General features: G+C 54.8%; 1 protein-coding gene across 6 annotated transcripts in view; it reads right to left on the minus strand.

The window, feature by feature from the left end:
* The window catches only part of PXDN (peroxidasin), a 78,702-nt gene that overhangs the window by 24,066 nt on the left and 33,413 nt on the right, over positions 1 to 21,223 (minus strand). For 3 of the 6 annotated variants that reach the window (XM_036081597.2, XM_036081599.2, XM_078055889.1), the window contains exons 2-11: positions 17,367 to 17,438; positions 16,360 to 16,431; positions 13,011 to 13,082; positions 10,000 to 10,071; positions 9,348 to 9,419; positions 8,449 to 8,618; positions 6,850 to 6,967; positions 4,311 to 4,480; positions 1,600 to 1,872; positions 527 to 643 (exon numbers count right to left, since the gene is read on the minus strand). In XM_036081597.2, coding sequence (XP_035937490.1) covers positions 527 to 643; positions 1,600 to 1,872; positions 4,311 to 4,480; positions 6,850 to 6,967; positions 8,449 to 8,618; positions 9,348 to 9,419; positions 10,000 to 10,071; positions 13,011 to 13,082; positions 16,360 to 16,431; positions 17,367 to 17,438 — 1,208 coding nt within the window. Of the gene's footprint in view, positions 1 to 526; positions 644 to 1,599; positions 1,873 to 3,000; positions 3,156 to 3,260; positions 3,984 to 4,310; positions 4,481 to 6,849; positions 6,968 to 7,443; positions 7,634 to 8,448; positions 8,619 to 9,347; positions 9,420 to 9,999; positions 10,072 to 13,010; positions 13,083 to 16,359; positions 16,432 to 17,366; positions 17,439 to 21,223 lie in introns of those variants that run through there. The other 3 variants (XM_036081596.2, XM_078055888.1, XM_078055890.1) reach the window with 3 other exon arrangements.

Consider the following 21,223-nt stretch of genomic DNA (forward strand, 5'->3'; position numbering starts at 1 on the left):
GGCCACCTCCCCTCCCCTAGACCTTCCCAGCCAGGCTGCCGGCGCCCTCGGGGAAGTCTGTCTTCATCGTCATCTGGCCAGGAGCTCACCAGCTAGAGCAGAACGGGGGTGGCGGGGGTCGCCCCCTAAGAATCAGTGTGATCACCCATGTGACCTCGGATGGAGACGGCGTGACAGCCCCAGAGAATGAAGTGACACTGAGCTTCAAACAAATGCTATGGCAGTTTCCAGAAAGTTCTATCCTATCTGCTATGAAACTTCATCAAGATGTTAATTAAGTGTACATTAAAGGCAAGACAGCCACCATCTGGGAGGCGAGGGAGACAGAAGGCAGAAGGCCACCCGCATCCTCAGGAAGGACAGTCCTTCCTGCGTGTCCCCACCGTAGCCGTGGGCCAGGCCTGCAGCCGGAACACACAGACGCGGACCGTCCCCACCCCTGCTCACGGGGGCTGGGGCCTGGGCACGGCAGGCAGACGTGCCCCCGAGTGTGGAGCGCGTCCCAGCAAGTGCCGGGCCAGCTCACCTCCTTTCGTCCACGCGATGACCGGCTGTGGGTAGCCCTTGGCCTCGCACTGGAAATCGACTGTCTGACCCTCGATCACAGCTCTGTCTGCAGGTGTCACGGTGAACTGGGGAAGAGCTTCCGGAAGGAAGACATCGGAAACAACATTTCAAAGGCAGCTCTGGGCACAGATGCCGTAAGCTAGCGTCAGCGTCGCCAGGGCTCCAAGAACCCGCGCAGCAGGGGGCGCGTCTGCAAGCAGGGGAGCGTCCGCGAGCGGGGGACGAGCACAGGGAAGGGCACGACGGCAGAAAGAGCGTCCAACAGCGGTGTTTCCCGGCCCCCTGCCGGGGCCTGTGCTAGGTCGACGCGCCGCGGGCTGACCGCACGGACGGTGTGGATGGAGGGGATGGAGGCCGGCTTCCGCCCGCGGCGGTCAGGAGACCCGAAGGTCCCTCTGGCCGTCGGACCTCAGGCAGCACCTGGAGCGGGCAAGCGTCACGTAACAGCTGTGTGGGGACAGGGCTGCTTCACTACCACGGGGCCGAGTCCCAGCCCCAAATCCAGACCAGTCCCATCTCTACAGAAGGAAGGACCAGACGCCAGGACCGCGTGCTCACCTGTGCGGAGGGGCCAGTGGAGGGACTCACAACGGACTGCGCGTGAGGCCGCTTCCCTGCAGGCGGGAGGGGCCCGCGAAGACAGAGAAGCAGGGGACACTGATTTCTCCGTAGTTCGCACTTTGCGGTCTAGAGCTTCCACACAAATGCCCCACTTTGCAATTTATTTCTAAACTAAGAAGCTCACCATGGAGTCGCCTGGGACATCTGGAAATACCCAGCTGAGGTCTCAACACCACAGGTCCTCTCAGCCACAGATAACAGCCAGAAATAAAGCCCCGAAATACAAGCCTCCTGAAGCCTCCATTCAGAAAACACACCTACCACCAAGTCAGGACGGGAGATGCGGGAAGCATGCTGGAAACATAAAGCAACTTGCCGGCGCAGGGTGGGGATGGCGGGCGGGGCGGGGTCTGTGCGGGGAGGGCTGCCGGGCGAGGGTCTGCGCGTGCACGGACGGGCGCCCTGACCCACCCTGGACGATGATCAGAGCCGCGGCGTGGATGCTGTCCACGCCGTTGGATGCGAAGCAGGTGTACTCCCCGCTGTCATCCTGCAGGACGTTCTGTATGTAGAGGCCGCCAGACGGGGTGATGCTCACGCGAGGGTCCTCGGGCAGGGGCGTGCGGTCCCCTTTGGTCCAGGTGATCCGCGGCGGAGGGTGGCCCGTGGCGCTGCACTCCAGGGTGACACTCTCCCCGACCAGCACCTCCGTGTTCTGTGGCTGGATTACAAAAGCGGGTCGAGCTGTCACAACGAAACACAAGTTCTGCGTTAATTCCCTCCAGGTCAGCAACGGCATTTTGCTTGGGTCGTTCTATCTTCATTCCGTCTGCGGCCCTTAAAGTAAGTAAAGCAAACACGACTGAATCAGAACGCGCTCTCATCTTCTTTCCCGTGTCAGAAATCGTGCCAGCAGCGAGGGTGAGCGTGGCCCGGGGCTCGGGGCGGGCGGCCAGCGCCTCACAGATGGCCCCTGCCTCCCTCAGTGCGGCCTGAGCCCCAGGGAGAACCCCCACTTCTGTTGATTCTAAGTACAGCGGGTCAGTCTGGTCAGACTTGGCTAGAGGTTCTTCCTGGCATAAAATACTGCTTTTAAACTATATTTAGAACATATAAAAATAAGCAATTTCCCTCCCCAAACCAAAAATATAAATTAAAACTACACTAAGATAGTACTTTTCAGCTCTGAATCCAGAAGAAAAATCCACACCCTTAGTAATGCAGGTTTTGTGAGGGAGTCTGCAGAACAGAACTCACTAGCGGGCGGTGTCCACAGCTGCCATCCCCACTGCGGGCCGGCTCAGACGCGCACGTCAGGACCGCCGCGGTCCATGCACCCTTTCACCCAGAAGTTACTCTGCTAGGAGCTTACAAACATGGAAAGCAATGTATGTACTCAAAAAGGGAGGTTTTTAAAACATTCCTGTGATGCATATTCAGGCCAACACCCTTCTCCCCAATTCTAGAATCCAGAAATGCTCCTAAAACAAAATACTTTTTCATCACTTATTTCTAAAACTGGATCTATCTGGCATGAGGCATTTACAGTCTTCACTTATCCCACGTGCTGTGACTATTCACACAGTTCGCCGTGGACGCTGACGACAGGGTGGGACCCGGGACCCCGCGGCAGCGCCAGGCGGCTCAGAAGACCATGCACCAGGTGGCCTGCTGAAATTTCCCAGATTTCTGATTTCCAAACGATAGCAGGCCGAAGAGGTTTTGGGTAAAGCGACATGGACTTGAAATAGCAAAAGACCTGGGGGGAAAAACCCTCAGGTATTCCTGCTAAAGAACCAGTTAAATAGATCACGTTCCCACCAGGTAACGACTCCCACTTTCCCAAAGGAAAGTGTAAGAGAAGTGACGTACTAAAGACCAGTGAGGCAGGGATGAAGGAGGCGGCACTGGCCGGAATTTGGGGGAGTGGGGATGGAGGTAGGAATTTAGTGGGTGAGGCAAGAAGCAGGAAACACATTTCTGCGTCTTTCATGTTGGTTAACGTTGAAGCTCCGTCACCCACATATCTAAGGAAGAGCAGAGGATAGGAAATGCAGAAATGATCCTAATACTAGCATTTCCGGAGCACGGCAAGCTAGAGCATGAAGCCGTTGGCAGGGACAAGAATCCACCGGGAGGACACGTGCTCAAGTCGACACATGAGAAGCGGCATCAGGACAGCCCAAGGCGAGGCCCAACACGACGCCACCCAGGAAGCTCCGAGTCCGGCTGACCCACGAGCTGCCCCTCGGTGACAGACAGCCAAAATCAGTGGAGGGAGAAGTGAATCTCACTCCAGGCTTTGTCACCCGAAAGCTGGTCCTCGCGTGGGGATGCTGCCCGGCCCCCACGCCACTGGGGGGGAAGGACATGGCGCCACGGAACAGCAGAGATGCAGAAAGAAACAACGGGATTCGAAAGTGGGAAAGACATCACGGCCAGGCGCTAGTGAGTGTTTCACACACTGGGAAAACAGAACTCAGCCCATCCTGGACACAGCGGAAGGGGGTAACTTTGACTCTGATAACCTAAGAACGCGGTAGGCCAACCAACAGCACAGAGGACGCCGTGTGACTTCCAAACTGGAAGCGGGAAATGGAAGAAGGACGGTAATTATGCCAAAGGAAGGCTCGGAACTCAGAAAAGACTGGACAAACAATCTCAAGTAAGATGCAGAACGTGCAAATCTAAACATACTGCTCACGGCAACAAATACAAATGGACTCCTTCAAGAAAATGTCAGTCCGTGTACTTTTTTTTTTTTTTAAGGCAGAGCAAAGGTTGCGGGTGACCTAGGACCACGCTTGCACGGCTGTGGCTGAGGGTGCTTGGTTGTAGACCACTGCACCCAAGTCCCGCCCACATCCCGCCCACGTCCCTACCCTGGTCCTGCCCATGTCCCGCCCACATCCCGCCCGCATCCCTACCCTGATCCTGCCCACGTCCCGCCCACATCCCGCCCACATCCCGCCCACACCCCTACCCTGGTCCTGCCCAAGTCCCGCCCATATCCCGCCCACATCCCTACCCTGGTCCTGCCCACATCCCGCCCACATCCCGCCCACGTCCCTACCCTGGTCCTGCCCCCGTCCCGCCCACGTCCTGCCCACATCCCTACCCGGCTGGGCGTGGTGAGCAAAGGCCGTTCTGGGGGAGGCTTGTATACCATGTTCTGCACGTACCTGGAGACCCAAAGTACCTGAGGGTGACCTCCTGTGTCTTCACCTGCCCGGCCACATTTTTGGCCATGCACTGGTAAATCCCCTGGTCCGTCTCCTGTGTGTTCTGGATCATCAAGGTCCCGTCGTCCAGCAAGTTGAGGCGGGAATCTGTCTTCATGCTCAGCTCATTACTACAAAGACAGAAGTCTGGTACTCAGGTTCTTGAAGCACGAGGACACACCAGAGCCACACAGGAGGAGCCCCTGAGCACCTGGCACCTGGAGGCGGGGCACCTGGCCTGTCCAGGAAACTGCCCTACCACACAGACTCCAGCTTAGTCAGTACTTCTAGAAAAAGTGCTGACCCACCACATCTCTAATTCATCAACTTACTTTATTATTTACATGTTCAATCTATAAGATTTTAAAGTTTTAAAGTAGTCCTCTTGCCAAAGGAGAAAAAGGAACATAGTGGGAAAAATTCAAAGGAAACATTTTCCTTGGTTTCTGGCAAATTCATTCAAGATAATGGGGCAGGCCCACAGGTGAGACTGACCAGCAGGTGAGGCAGGTCAGCAGGTGAGCCAGGCCCCCAGTGAGGCAGACCCCCAGGTGAGACTGACCAGCAGGTGAGGCAGGTCAGCAGGTGAGCCAGGCCCCCAGTGAGGCAGACCCCCAGGTGAGACTGACCAGCAGGTGAGGCAGGTCAGCAGGTGAGCCAGGCCCCCAGGTGAGCCAGGCTCCCAGGTGAGACTGACCAGCAGGTGAGGCAGGTCAGCAGGTGAGCCAGGCCCCCAGGTGAGCCAGGCTCCCAGGTGAGACTGACCAGCAGGTGAGGCAGGTCAGCAGGTGAGCCAGGCCCCCAGGTGAGCCAGGCTCCCAGGTGAGACTGACCAGCAGGTGAGGCAGGTCAGCAGGTGAGCCAGGCCCCCAGGTGAGCCAGGCCCCCAGTGAGGCAGACCCCCAGGTGAGACTGACCAGCAGGTGAGGCAGGTCAGCAGGTGAGCCAGGCCCCCAGTGAGGCAGACCCCCAGGTGAGACTGACCAGCAGGTGAGGCAGGTCAGCAGGTGAGCCAGGCCCCCAGGTGAGTCAGGCTCCCAGGTGAGACTGACCAGCAGGTGAGGCAGGTCAGCAGGTGAGCCAGGCCCGCAGGTGAGGCAGGCTCCCAGGTGAGACTGACCAGCAGGTGACGCAGGTCAGCAGGTGAGCCAGGCCCCCAGGTGAGCCAGGCTCCCAGGTGAGACTGACCAGCAGGTGAGGCAGGTCAGCAGGTGAGGCAGACCCCCAGGTGAGACTGACCAGCAGGTGAGGCAGGTCAGCAGGTGAGCCAGGCCCCCAGGTGAGCCAGGCTCCCAGGTGAGACTGACCAGCAGGTGAGGCAGACCCCCAGGTGAGGCAGGTCAGCAGGTGAGCCAGGCCCATAGAGAGGCTGGCAAGTGGAGGGAGAGCCCGGCACCAGACTTCAGACCCAGGGCTTTTGGGCTTTCACTCTGCTATGTTTGGCTCTGACATTTTAACTTCTGCTATCAATGTGTTTATTTATGGAAGCAGGTGTAAAGGGCTCGGCCGAATCGATGCTTTTCTGTCTTTTAAATACATACTTATTCCTCCTATGTTAACTCCGGAGTTTAAATCTCAACAAGTCCAGAGTCATCCAAGGTAACAGGTCATCTGAAGGCTGGGCCAGCATCTGTCCGTCCCTGCGCAGCGCTGGGCCCAGGTCATGGCGACAAACCCAGGCAGGAAGGTGTCTTCCCCTCCTGCACCTGACGGCTCCCGATGCCAAGATCCCTGTTCCACTCGTTCATCTTCTCTGGGAACGCTGCTGGACTCACCAGCCCAGCGCTGGACGGGACGATGACTGGGGGGGCATCCTCCTCGCCCGGTCATGACCAAACACGGCCCGCGAGCTCCGAGTGTAAGTGCTGAGAGCCGAGATCCACCGACAAGCGAGTGTCTGTCCGTGTCCCCGTGAGAACGGGCACAGGAGCCACGACAAGGTGCTTTCGGGTTAACAGTTTCTTTCTGAGGAGTCAGTTCTCACCGTACCCCCAAAAGTGTCCTCGTTAACACAGGGCCCTTGGGGGGCTGGCCCCTGGAGCACCCTCCCCTACACCTCTGCCCCCACACACCCAAAATGCTTGTGGATCAACGGGGAGACTCGTGTTTCCTGAGGCAAATCAGATGCACAAGGAGCTAAGTACGTAAGTGTTGGCCTGATGGGCGTCCCTGAAGACGCTGTCCCCAGCAGGTAGGACCCCTCCTTAGCCAGGAGGACTGGTCCCAGTGGTCCAGCTGCGGAGCCCCAGTGCCCAGACCCGCCAGTTTCTGGCCACAGAACGTGGGCAGGTCAAGAACCAAGATGCCCCCCCACTCCTCACCCCTGGCAGGGGGAGCAAAGTGCCCCCCCTTTACAGCAGAAAATTCTCTCCTTTAGACCTTTCCCTCCGCAGCAGAGAACAAGTGTCAAGGGGCGTCTGCAGGGGTCAGTGCACAGCGGAGCCCACAGGGCACCTGGGGGACAGGGAGCACCGCGGCAGCCTGCCAGCACCCGACTTACTTGTTTCGCAGCCAGATGATCTCGGGCTTGGGGTTGCCTTCTGCTCTGCATGTGAAGAACACGGTGTTCCCTGAGGTGACGTCTGCATCCTGGGGCTCCGATGTGATCCGGGGCCTTTCTGTGCCAAGAAGGAAATGGAGATCTTCTGGGTCTTAAATGGTCCCATAAAAGTAAACAAGACCCCAAACCAAATCCCTCACATTCACGAGAAAATCCCAAACAAACATATATCCCAAGCACAAATGCTCCCACAAGAAGGACAGACAGGCTTCTCCACACAGACAGGCTGAGTCCTTACCCAGCGTTTTCTGACCCTCAGATCCACCTCTAAGAGCCTGGGTGGAGACACGCACCCAACAAGGCCCCAGTGGCTGCTCACCCTTCAAGAGGGTGAGGGACCTGTGTGCAGGGCACACTCCGTGAAAAGCCGTTCTTGAGTCAATAGAAAATGATGCTTTTTAGCTACAGCAACGCTGAGAGCAGAAAGCTCTACCATGCAGGGCAGGGCAGCAGAGCCCTTGTCCTTCGTCCCCCGGGGGTGCGTCCCCTCCCATGGCCCCGGGCCAGACAAGCTGCCTCCTCCAGTCTGCGGACCTGTGGGTGCTGCACATTCTCCTTCTCCACGACCACAGTGCCGGGGAGGCAGACAGAACACCCGCGGCGCCCGAGCCTGGTCCCGATGGGTAAAGTCAGAGCCGGCTGGTGAGTGGGAGCCCGGGCGGCTTGTGCCCCAGAGGAGGGAGCGGACACCAGATGAGGACACCCTGGGCTGGCCCGGGGGAATCTGCCGTGTGGGGCAGGTTTAGACTCAGGGGTGGCCGAGCGCGCAGCCCCAGCCTCTGTCCCAGGAACCAGTCCTGTCCCCGAAGTCCCACCGCCCAGTACCCCTGCTCCTGCACAGCGTGGCCCCCGACAGCCGGAGACCCGCCGTGCCCGGCAGCAGGATGGGCTCACGCGGCACAGGGCCCCCGACAGCGCACCCCGAGGCAGCTGCGTGCACAGCGAAGCACACACGTCTACGGCTGATGAAGGAATCCAGATGCGGACAGGAGAGCCGTGTCCCGGGCGGGAGACTGCTGAAAGCTACGGACTTCTAGCTTCCAGGACACAGACCTTTAAGACTTAAAAACGACGATGCTTTAGAGAAACTAATTTTAGCACCCCCCAGAAAGTGCTGCAATGAAAATAATAAGCGAAGGAGTCCTTGGGCACTCTAAGCAAGATTCTGCCCTGCCGTCGGATTTTGCTCCTTTTTCTCGTGACCGGTTTCTCGGTGCGGCCCGTGGGCACGGCCCAGCGGGCAGAGGCTCTGGGCGGCAGGGACCGCTGCCAGCCCCACGGGCCCCGCCCCGCGAGCACCCGGGAGTCGGGCCCAGCAGCTGCGGCCATGGGGGGAGCGGGAGACACAGTGCGTTCCAGGAACGGGGAACGAAAGCTGGGGAACCCAACAGTTGCTTACAGATGCTCGTGCAGACAGCAGCTTTGCCAAGGAGCGCGCTGTCGGGTCCCACCAAGACGCGATCTGGGGACACCGACACAGAAGGCAGGCCCTGCCCGTGCTGCGCCCTCCGGACGCCTCCCTCCGTCCTGCTCACTCACCACAGTCCAGCTCTTCGGGGGTGATGGTGGCCACCGAGCGCCCCTGGATGCGTCGAGGATATTCACAGGTGGCGGCCGCCTGTGCATTCCCCGACTGGGCGTAGGTCTTGAGCAGATCCGCCAGCCACAGGATTTCACAGTCACAGTGAAGCGCGTTGGAGTCCAGCCGCCTGACGGGAGGAAGACAGGAAGACGTGGGGTCGAGCACACGGGCCCGGGCCCACGCACCCCTGGCCCCACGTCGCGTTCTCAGTGCGGCGGCTGACGGCCTTATCAGAAGGAATCCTGAGCAGCGAGGACGGCTGTCTCAGTTCACTGTACCTGTGCGGAAACTACCCTTCCTAGCCCGATTCTCCACTTCCTGACATCGAGCCCCTCTCACACCCTCGGGGACGGGACGGGGACGGATGGCCAGCCGCAGAGCAGCCCCGCGGCCACGGGGCAAAGCACGGAAGGCACCGGAAGGCGTCCGGTAACTGTCTCCGCCAGCACTCACATACCTTTATTCTAGTAAAGTTAAGTACTCGGTATAAGAAGAAGTATTTTTAGAGGCCTGGAGAATTTGGAGGCCAGCGTACTTAACGTCTAGCTGTGGGAACGCTTAGTACAGGGAACAGGGTAGAGTCCTTCTCCGAGGATCTTAATCCCACCACTGAAATAGGCAAAATGGGATTAAAAATTAATCTGAAGAATTTAAAACTGACTTTAGCAATGTCTTGCTCGCCTATGAACCGGTCGGTCTGCTGGCACAGTTCCCGAGTCACCAGGGCTCCGAGCCGCACCAGCTCCAAGGGTTCAGGGCCTCCTGCCCCTTCCTGAGAGGGACCCACGCTCCACAGCCCAGCACGGGACCGGTGGACGGCCGCGGGGACACGGCGCTGCACTGAACACATACTCACAGTCTTTTCATGGATTCCAAGTGATCGAATGTTCCTGGAACCAAATGTGTGATTCGGTTGTTATGTAAAAATCTGTTGAAAGAGACAATACAACAAACCAGATTTTAAAAAATGCTTCTTAGGGGCGCCTGGGTGGCTCAGTCGTTAAGCGTCTGCCTTCGGCTCGGGTCGTGATCCCAGGGTCCTGGGATCGAGCCCCACATCGGGCTCCCTGCTCCGCGGGAAGCCTGCTTCTCCCTCTCCTACTCCCCCTGCTTGTGTTCCCTCTCTCGCTATGTCTCTCTGTGTCAAATAAATAAATAAAATCTTTAAAAAAAAAAAAAAAAAAATGCTTCTTATATGAGTAGAAAACAGTGTCAACAGTCAAATAAATCAGCTTTTAAAAAATTACTCAGTGATTCCATTATTTCATACAAATGAATCTGAGAATGTTATTTAGCCCAGAAAAGAACTAGGGTTTTTTTTCTATTTTATCACCATTCCCAAAGAGACAATTGTCAGTCCCGCCTCTGCATTGTGAGACAAGGAGCAGGGACTTTGCACGGCCAGTTCTCGGAGGCTTGAACAGCCTCCTCTCTCCTGCAGAACCTGGACGGGGCGACGGCCCAGGACCGCGGGCGGACACGGGCGGGTGGGAGGAAATGCAACTTACAGCCTTTCTAGCTTCGGCAAATGTCGGAATGACTCTGGATCCAGAGTTTCTATCTGATTAAAGTGCAGATATCTAGACAAGTGTAAAAAAAGAGGGAGAGAGAGAAAAGAAAGAAAGAGCTTTTAAACAGTTTTACTTTTTGCAGATCTAGATTTCCTGCTCAAAAAAATGTTTCCTAAGTCCTTTCAAATTCATATGTCAGTAACTCTCTAGATTTCCTACACTGTGTGGAAAACAAGTGAAATCATCAAATACTAAGATTAAATACAATTAAAACGGCACAGACCGTACGACTGACCGGCTGTCGGTGACTCTGCCCGAGGCCCCTCCACGCCCGGGGCCTGACCACGTGGCCGTGACCTCCGTGCAGTACGTGGGCCTTTGCAGGAAAAAAGTCCATGTAACCTTCCCTACAGCACATAGGTAAGTAGACGAATACCTTCATTCAGTCTTCTAACCTCTATGTGAATTTAGGGGGGAGGAACTTACACTTCAGTTTCAGACTGAGCATAGGATTAGCCACAGAAGTGATGAGGAGTAAGACCCTGTGTTTCCTCAAACGTGCTCAATTATACGAATATACAGCATTCACGCTTCTTTTGCTATGTTTCCTTACTTTCCATATATTCATACATTTTTTGGTACAACTAATTTCTCCTCATTTTCCTGAATATTGCTTTTCTCACTGTGAAAATCAGTGTTTTTCCCCTTAGGTGAAACAATGGACACGGACTTGGACGTGGCCTTGTGCTGGGGATGCTTCTGCAGCGAGCCCCCCACCCACACGAGGAGGAGAGAGGTCTCCGCCCTCCACGGCTCGCTCACGTGGGGCCCGGCAGAGAGACAGGGACAGACGCGAGCGATTACAGGTTTCATCACGAACCCAAACACCAGACAGAGAGCGTTCTCGAAACGCACCCTGGACCCCTTAGAGACCTTCACTAACATTGAAGTTACTGGAACTTCAAGGTCACCCAAGTTCAGTTGCCCTTCCTAGCCCGTCCCTGTCTCCCTGGCCCAGCTCCCCGGGAGGGCGCCGCGGTGACCCCGAGTCGGGAGGTCGCAGACGCAGCTGCAGAGCCCACAGAGCTCAGGTCAGACCCACACTCGCCTCCCGTGCCTCCCGAAGACAGGTCCCTGCCCATCGACCTCCACTCCAGGGTGGGAAGCCTGGGAGCAGGGTGCACGGGAGCCCAAACGGGGGAAAATCCGCACTGAGCGGCCGTCATTGGAGAAGCCTGAAGGAGACCCTCGTTAGCAGGCAGGCTGGGCCCTGGGGAGGCGTCCGGGGAGGAGGGAGGAGGAGGGAGGGCCTGCTGGTCCTGATTCACTGCGGCGTGTTCCTGTTGCCCACAGACACAGGGCTGGGCCCGCGAGCTCAGGCCAAGAAAGTGCCCACAGCTCCAGGCAGCCTGGGTGCCACCACCCTCCCACGGCCCCAAGGTGGCCGTGGGTCCCAACGCCAATCTACGCTCTCTGACTCTGGTCACATGTTCACCACACAGGACGAGGAGGGCCTCCCGGAGCCCGCTGGAGCCCACGTTCCACCGACTCCCAGCAGCTTAGGGCTGGCAGCCTCCGGAGGGTGTGGAGGGGCTCCTGGCGTGGGGAGGGGGAGCCCGGGCAGGAGCCACGCCCCGGGCCACGGCACCATGCACACCCACCAGGAACAGCCTCATCTCTTCACACAGCACCCTCCCTGCGGGCGGGACCTGGTCCTAAGTGTCTCTGCGTCCCGTCAGACACTCGCCGACATTCACGGAAGGAGAGCCACGTCTCAGTGGCCCAGACCCTAACTACCTAGCCCGGGGTTTTGAAGGCATCCTGACCCAGGACGCTTAGTCAGACAGCCTGCTCCAGGCTCCTGGTGCAATGGAGCCTCCCTTCTCCCCAGACTCTGCCTCTTCTCCGCAAAGATAAACCGACTCCCGCCTCATCAGGGTGAGCACCACCTGGTTCTAATTTTTTCAGCACATTTAAATCAGACACGGTTTTCTGGGTGTTGGCTATGATTATCTTACTGCCCCCACCCCAGGAGAAGCGTGTCAGATGCAAGAACTCCGTCCTTCGTAGACTCTCCATCCACCTGGATGTTTTCCAGACACTCCCATGTGTTTCTGCAACCCTCTGAACTCTGGTCCTCCCCAAAGCGGAGATCATACAAACCTGACGTACAACTGCTTCCCAGTCCTACTGCACGCCACGCACAGTGAGCTCAGCAAAGCAGGTCCCACTGGAATAAAGACCCACCTAGACCCACAAGCATCGTGTGCTTCCAAAGCACCTGATTTCGGGGGACCCCCACCCCAGCTCTGCCGTTGCGCTTCTGGAGACGCTTCTGTGCCCGGCCAGGAAATACGCAGACAGACGTCAGGACGCGTCACAGCCCACGGCCCTGTCCAGCCCCGTGACTGTAACTGGATGGCCATCTGAAACTCCTCGGAACCACTTCAGCCCAAACAAACCAGAAAAACTCCTCTTACCAGGAATTCTACTCAAAAATGAACATGCTGACTTCATATGCCACCAAAGAAACAACATCCAACATACACTAACTAGAAACACACGAAGAAAGTTTATTTTCTCCAGAATAACGGCAAAAAGCAGAAAGTTAGCTGGATGTGTGGGGAGTCACAAACAGGAAACAGGGTACAATGAAAACAACCTGCTCGTCCCGCACTGCCCCGGATACTCCTCCCCGAAGACCTTTCCTCATTCGCAAGTCTGTCTCTGCTTTACATCGGGAGCCCCGTGGAGGTGGGGGCCGCTCAGTCTCACTGTTCTTTGGGTCACGGATGCTCGGCATGGGCTGCCGTCAGCAGAAACCAGTGCCGTCCATTCCGGGGTGGAGGGGGGTCGGACAGAACCGCTCTTTCCTTTGGCATGCACACACTCCCTACGTCCCCGTTAGTACAAACATGCATCGTGCAAACAGCAAACTTAGTTCATCTTCCTACAAGAGGCAAAGGGGTGACATCCAAGACAGCCGAGGACGGGAGAGGGACACTTACAGTTGTTCTAGAGAGGCAAGTCCCTTAAATGCTTGCCTGTCAATTGACCGGATCTCATTCTTGTATAGATAGCTGAAACAAGAAACGGGGGGCATTAGCACACACACGAGAGGCCGCGACTTCAGATGGAAAGAAGAATTACGTTGACACATGGAGGGAGTTTTCAAATTAATGATTGTATTAGAATACAAACAGAACATTTACACGGTGGTGTGGCTCCCCTCGTGGAGGTTCCTGGCCCTTCCTCAAAGGAAAGTCTCCAAACGGGAGGTTCTCCAACCACCGCCTTGTCTTCCAAAAAGTCACAGGCTCTGGAGTGTGGCTTGTGACTTGTTGACCATGCACGTGCTCCAAAGCTTGAAGAAAACAGAACCACCTCCCCACACACGTGATGTGCATTGACTGTAAGATTCCACAACCTGCGTGTTTTAAGATACCCAGGAACAACTAGGGGGGCAGACGATACGAAGCCTAAATGTGTTCTCACCCACCAGAATCCTTCTTGCAAAACAGAAGCAACAAGGGCAGGTCGGAAGAATCACAGAGTTGGCCCGCTGCCTGTTTTTATATGGTCTGTAAACTGAGAATGGTTTTATGGTTTTCAGTGGCTGAAAATTTCAAAAGAAGACTAATAGTTCATGACACGGGAAAATTACATGAAATCTAAACTTCAGACTCCTAACAAACACGTCTCTGCGGCAGCAGATCTCGTGAACCCCGCCAACGTCGTGGTGCGTCAGACGTGATTTCTGTGTCAGGTGCAGAGACGTGAGCCCTTGGCGCTTCTCCCCAGCCGATGACCTCAAACTCCACGCCGTCCCCACCGTGACGTCAGCAGGCACTTTTCTCTGCACCCCGACACCGGCCAGCTGGGCTTCTACCTACTTTCTTCCGCAAATACACCTGCTCTGTCTTAATGCCGTGCCCCTGCACGCTGCGTTCCCAGGACAGTGTGCACCGCTGCACTTTAGCTCACGGTATTCGGGGCAGGCTTGTTTCACAGGACCCGCTACACCGTCTCTAACTGCCACCATCCCGCTAAGTGGCTGTCACTTCTCCCTCTGCACAAATCAGCTGCGGTGACCCCGCGGAGAGCTGCAAGCCGCGGCACGAACAGGCGGCGCTCACCCGCCGGTCCAGAGCCCGGTGCCCACAACAGAGGCCTGACGTGGCAGGCACTTCGCCAGGCCGCGTGGGTGTGAATCCTCCAACTGCACCCACTAGCTGTGTGCTCTTGAAGACGGTATTAAGGTCTCTGTGCCTCAGTCTCTTCCTGTGTAAAGTGGAGAGAGCAGCCCCTCAGGATCACCGAAATTTAGTATTTCGAAAGCTAAAAGAATACGGCCTGTCCACTGGCAACTTCCGTTCTGGAGGGAGCTCCTGCTCCCCCATTATTACAAACAGGGTTTCTGGGCTCACTTCTCTAACACAACAGAGCAACGGCCTGCCGGTGCATCGTCACTTGGCACACACTTTAAAGACAACGGGAGTGCGAGACAACTGAGCCCTGCTGATACGGAAGAACGTGTGTTTAGAGGACCTGGGAGCACCCTCTGTCTTCGTAAGAATAAAGGGCACTGACCATCTTCCGATAATGGGTTCTAAAGAGTACTCTACTCCACCACAGAGTCCACTTTGAACAGGAGGCCCCTCCCCGGACTTAATCGCATCCTTTGGAAATATCAGTTAAGGGGAAGGTTTACACCTTCCTACAAGTAACTAGGGTTCCAGCAGATAACCAGGACTCAACTTCTAAAAGCATGGACTAAATATAAAGGCAGAAATAATCAGTAAACTTCATGAGAGCTCTCAAATGTTTAAATTGCACACAGTGCCCTCTCCTGCCGAGGATGGGGATCAAATGGGGAAGTGGGACCCCTTCTCACCCCTGCTCCTGGGGTCCCTCCTCACCAGGGCCCTTACCCCCTCCCCAGTGACCAGGTGCCCTCCACCAGTGGGCATCGTGGAAATGGGGGGGAGGGCGAGGCTGGGGCACAGGTGCCTCGATGGGGAGCCAGCCAGCAGGCGAGGCTTACTAAGTATTACTTAAAAAAAATCATTTTAAGTGAAAAACAAGGTATCCCAAACTATTTCACACTAAATATGTTTGCAGGTTAAATAATAAGTTGCTCTTAATTAATTCAAACCAAAAGCAAAATACAAAATAAAAAACAAAATGACCCACACACAAACTACAGATGCTGGTTATCACCTAACTGAACCTGCTTTCTAAGAAACCAAAACCTTTCTTCTGGAACTTGTACAGAACTTAAAATTTAAAAACAAATCAAATAAATAAAAACTCAAGAATAAATAGAAGGCCTTTTCCTCATTTTTAAAATGAGCAACAAGGCTTAATAATTTTCATACATTATTCTATTCTATTCTATTGTAAAAATTAACAAAGTATGCCGAAAGTGATGGAAAAATATTTATACCTAACAGTTTCGATTACTTTCACTGAGGAATATATATTTCTATAAACACAGTAAAGTGATCACTTAGTTAAGAACCAATGACATCTAAAATCATAGAAGTTTCAAAACACACATGTAACAATGTGACTTTATTTTAAAAATCAACATGACTTATAGACATTCAGGTTCACTTATGACATAAATTTCCCAAAAAAGTCACTGATCTAAATCCCTCATTAAAATGGTTCTCTTTGAAAGGTCATCGAAGTCTTACAAGTAAGAATAATTTGCTCAAAGCACAAGACACATACTTTTATCTATAACCAGGAATGTAACTGGAATGTCTGCCTTACGGCTTCCAGTCCTAAAATAAGTGCTTGCAGAGGTATTAAGCCGGCCCTTGCCCGCAAGGTCATCTTTTAACCTGCAAAACTCATGTTTTAAATGCTCTTAATTAACTAAAATCAGTTTTAAAAAGCAAACTACAATTTTACTACCTAAAAATAAGAAGAGGTGAAATCACTCGGAGGAAGACTGGGAAATTAGCAGACGAGTGAAATTCTCACACTTCGCCCACAGCGGGAGAGGCCTCTGGAAACCGTGCTTCCATCTCCTGGCACGTCCACCCGGCGCGCACACCAGCGAGGGGCCGCCAGTCACCTGCTCCCACACCACCTTCCAGGGCTGTGGCTTTAATCTCATTCCACCTACTTTACTTACGGCTGAAGACACACACACTAAGCATCACGCAGCGCAGTTTTAACTCATTTTAAAAATCCCAGCCAAAAATTCAGTCACCTTCTGAAAATGGACCCTAAGAGACGGATGTATTTATATTAATTTGCAAGCTGCAAAAAATTCAGCTCAGTGATTAAACAGTCGATATACAAACAACACAAGCTTTGGGGGAAAAGGACTGATTGTTCACTTACAGATATTTTAAGTTCTCCAGGTCTTCGAATGCTCCGCTAGGTATGCTCTTGATCTGGTTATTGTTGAGAAGCCTACGAGAGAAAGTCTGAGTATGAATTACAACCAGCACCCCTCTGAACCCTGTGGGAACGCATTCCTACCGGCTGGATTCAGGTACGGACCTCAGCAGCGACACCGCCGAGCGCTACATTCACACGGGAGCGTTTCAGCGCTCACCCTGTGATGACGCGTTTCCTCAGGGCACGGGCGTCCCTGTCACCGCACACCAATCCCCTCCGTATGCACACCGACCAAATTCCCTCTCCGACGCAAAGGAGTAGCTATCTGTCCTCCTGTCTGTCGGACTGTCCACCTCAGCTGAGTGGAAGGCCAGTGCAGGGTGGTCTCACCAGGGTCGGACCGCCCCCCAGGCTCCCAGGGCCCTGCCTATCCCCCTGTGCCCACAGCCGCCCTCCGGAGCAGAAGAACCAGAGACGCCAGCCTCCTGACAAGCTCAGGATACTCGACAGCAGCCCAGGTCAGCCGCAGAACCTCTCAGCGCCAGTCAGGCCCATTCCCTTCGTCTGTCCATCCTTGAAGACTAAGCATGGGTGCACAACTGGATGGCGCCCCCAATCCTCCTGGGTCCAGCTACCCAGGAGAAGCCCAGGCCCCTCCTCCTTCCGATGGGGCGTGTGAACTAGTTAGCACAGGTGAATGGATCTGGCCCAGCTGGGGACTGAGTTACTACTCATAGGAAGAGAAGGGGATCACGTGGCCACTGGTCTGGGTCACAGCCACTTATGAGGACCCACACAGGTCCACGGATGTCAGACAAAACAGGACGGCGGCCAAGCACAGGGTCCACAGGCCTGGCATCTTGGCGCGCATGTTCTGTTCTAGGGTCCCAAGTCCACTCTCCTCATTCGTGCCCCTGACCACGGAAATCAGGGCTGACCACAGGTGAAAGGTGTGGTGATTGCTATACTTGTTTCCTACTGGGTCCCAATAGAATGTTTGGACTTACAACGTATTCAAGTTTCTCAGCTTCCTGAATGCCCCAGGCTGGATCTCTCTGATTCTGTTAAAGCGAAGATCCCTGGGGAAAAAAAACAAAACAAGAAATGCATTTATATAGAGAAATATGCAGTCATCACTGGTCCTGTGTCATCTGACTCAGTTCCAGCACGACGATAAGACATTTAAGGAATTAACCTCACAGCTCATTCGTTGGACCAATCATCTCTTCAGTGAGGCTAACTGCATAATGATAAATGAATATTTATCTGCATGACAGGGCAGCCATATCACATTACAGAAGTTTGTTTAAACAACACTTACGGGGAGATAAAAACTTACTCTAACCCTACACCCATCTTCTGCCAAACCTAAGGTCGTCAAGCCTTCCCCAGACACAGGATCGACCCACACATACTCCACGGAGTCGCCCCGGCACCCACTCCAACAACTTCTCGAGCTGGAATTCAGCAGTTCATCTGCGAACTGCCCACAGTGTCCTCTCAGGGACGAGTTCAGACCCAGCGTCCGTGAACTGGAAAGATCCATGCGTGCAGCGTGGATCCTAACTCAGTACTTCCAGGCAGCTTAAATAGTTAAATGTGTGCTGGGAGAACAGTTCCTGATGTTTCAGGAACAGAGGGACGACCTGAGCAGCCCAGGAGAGAGCAGAGTGCGAGGCCACGTCCACACAGAGGCTGCCGGCGCCGTGGGGGAAGGGCAGGGCAGCTGGTGGGGCGGCCCCTCCGCGGGACAGGCGCAGGCTCGGCCCCGGGGCCACGAGCTCGGGGGCAGAAGGCATGCAGATGTCCATTTCTACCCTCTGAATTAAAACCCATCAATTAGATTAAAGTAAAAAATATAAGATATATAAACTCAATTAAAACCTATAATTTAAATTTATAATTGTAATGTTTATGAAAGTCACAGAAAAGTAAATGAAAGGCCACTTTCTTTACCATAGAGTCTTAGAAAAATTAAGATGCCTTGCTCACAGGCCCAACCCCCGTAACAGTGCAGCAGGATTATCGTGGGATCAACTGGGAGACCCCATTCACATGAAATCCAACTCCAGTGCCTCAGAATGGACCTGATTTGGAAAGTCTTTGCAGAGATCAGCCAGTCAAAACAAGATCAACACAGTATGAGGACGGCCCTACTCCAGTATGAGTGGTGTCCTTAAAGAAGGGGGAAATTTGGAGACAGGCACAAGGGGAGAGGGCCGCATGAGGACTCCTGCGGTTCCACCACAAGCCAGCAAAGGCCGGGGGCTGTGGGAGACGGGGCGATTCTTGCCCAGCACCCCGGAAGGACCCAGGCCTGATCTCGGGCCTTCTGCCTCCAGAGCCGCGAGCCTTGGTGCTTCTGCGGGAGCTCCGTGTGCGGGGCTCGGCGCCGGCGTCCCAGGAAACCCACACAGGCTCCTGGAGCAACACTTGGTCTAAATCAGGAACGACGCTTCTCTCCTGACATGTTCATGAACTTTTTAGGAATCTGATTATTTTGAGCCAATTTAAGAGTCATAAATGATTTACAGAATTGGTTCTAGTCTATGGTGCGATAAAAGGCTTTTCAGAAAGTATTTAAGTCGCTAAAATGAATTGTGTTGACTTAGGAGTGAGCAAATGAAACATGGAACATTGGGGCATCTGCGTCCTGGCTCTGGGTCGGGTTTCAGGGTAGCGGAGGCCCCAGGCATCGGTCTCCACCTGCCCTGGGCAGCTGACCTGGCCCTCACCCCGGGGGCTCTCCCTGGTTCCCGAGAGCCACCAGCACGCTCTTCCGGGAACGCGCCTCCCCTGCACTGACGTGTGGCTTTTAAGGAGAAATTGATCTACATGCACACTAAGAACACTGCAAGTGCGTCCACTGGGGAGGTGCTGAAGCCAGGTCCCCAAGGGGAGGGCAGGTGCGTCCAGAGGCCCCGTCCCCCGTGTGGAATGTGGGGTCGTGGTTAATGAGCAAAGACTGGCTAGCTGGGCTTTAGTGTAAACACGGTGGTGGGGAAGCTGTCTCCTGGCATGTAACAAACACAAGCTTTCCCAGGACTTGGACAGACGCCCCGGGGCCAACGTGGAGAAGGCACGCCCTGGAACGTGAGGGGCCACGCGCTACGCGCAGCAGAACCGGTCGGGACATCGTCCAACCAAGACGCCAGGCCTCAAGTCCTCAGGAAGGACGGTGGCGTGGGCTCACGCAGCTTCTGACGCCTCTGACAGAGAGGGGAGCAACACGGAAACCTCGTGGGGTCTGGAACGCAAGCCACTGAGGGACAGAGGACTTGGCCACCTCCTGACGCGCCAAGGCCAGCCCGCGGGTGTGAGGCCCGTGCCAGGAGCCCCGGGGGACGCCTGGAGAGAGGCCGCCGCGCACCCCGCGGCCACCGCGCACGAGCTCAGAGCGCCTGAGTGGGCCGGGCCTCACAGAGACCTGGGGTCCAGGGAGACCCACGCCAGATCTGAACGACCTCGGGGGGAAGCCGAGTTCAGTGCCTTTAACACACCGGCACACGGACTACACACTGAAATATGAGCGTGTCTGATACACAGCTAAATAACGTCGGTAAAATTAACCTGCTTCCAATTTTTAGTGAAACTTCTGCAACATCTAAACTTACATATATGGTCGCATCTTATCATTGGGCCTCTTTTTTTTTTTATTTATTTGACAGAGAGAGAGACCGCGAGAGAGGGAACACAAGCAGGGGGAGTGGGAGAGGGAGAAGCAGGCTTCCCGCTGAGCAGGGAACCCGACGTGGGGCTCGATCCCAGGACCCTGGGATCATGACCTGAGCCGAAGGCAGACGCTTAATGACTGAGCCACCCAGGCGCCCCGTTGGGCCTCTTTTTAAGCATCCAGGCCAGCTCCCGGCTTCCCAGCAGACAGCCAGAGAAAGACCACACGCCCGCCCAGCCAGGGAGGGGCACATAGAGGCCCCCTTCCCAACAGAAGCAGAGAAATTTAAACAACAGAAAGGAACCAAACGGAGATTCTGGAAGTGAAGCACATAACAGCTGAAATGTAAAGTCCTTGCATGGACTTAACAACGTCTTGAATAGGGCAGAAAATGGGGTGAGCTTGAGGGCAGGACGCCAGGAAGCGTGCAGTCTGAGGGACGGAGGGACAGCACTTGTGCTCTCAATATAACCTTGTATACATGAGGGGCCCCGCAGAGACGGCCAGCCTCGGAGAAGCCGCAGGAGAGGTAGTCAGGGGCCGCGTGGCCCGGACCCGGAGAGACAGGCCCAGGGAATGAAGATGCCATGGATTCCCAATAGGAACTAAATTCCAAGTCATCACCACAGATCAGAGAGGCTGCGTTTTACCTGAACTGATTCCCACTCTTAGGAAGTATCAGCAGGGATTTATTAATCCAGGAATGGTGAGGATGCTCTTAAGCAATGTTCTCAGTGGCGTCCCCTGATCAGCAGCAGCAGGAGCATCCCTGGGAACGTGCTAGAACAGCCAATTCTGGGCCCCACCCCAAGTCTGTAGGATCAGAAACTCTGGGGGTGGGGCCTGGTAGTCTGAGTTTTAATAATCTCTCCAGGAAGAGCAAGGTGAGGTTTGAAAACTCTGCCCTTCAGTAATGCTGGGAGGCGGCAGTGTGCATGCGAGTGACTGCATACGTATTTACGAGTGTGCGCACCTGTGTCGGATACATGTGCGGCATCCGCACACACACGCGCATGCATATACACACGTGTGGACATGTGCACACATGCAAGAACACGTATGTGCGCATGCATGGAAACACATACACGCACACGCATGCACAGCGGGTGTCTGCTTGTCCCCTCTGCTCTCCCTCCACATTGGATCCTTAGGCCCATTTGTCATCACTGACATAAAGCTTACGTTAAAGGC

The sequence above is a fragment of the Halichoerus grypus genome, chromosome 10 (genome assembly GCF_964656455.1).
Source record: "Halichoerus grypus chromosome 10, mHalGry1.hap1.1, whole genome shotgun sequence".
Lineage (NCBI taxonomy): Eukaryota > Metazoa > Chordata > Mammalia > Carnivora > Phocidae > Halichoerus > Halichoerus grypus.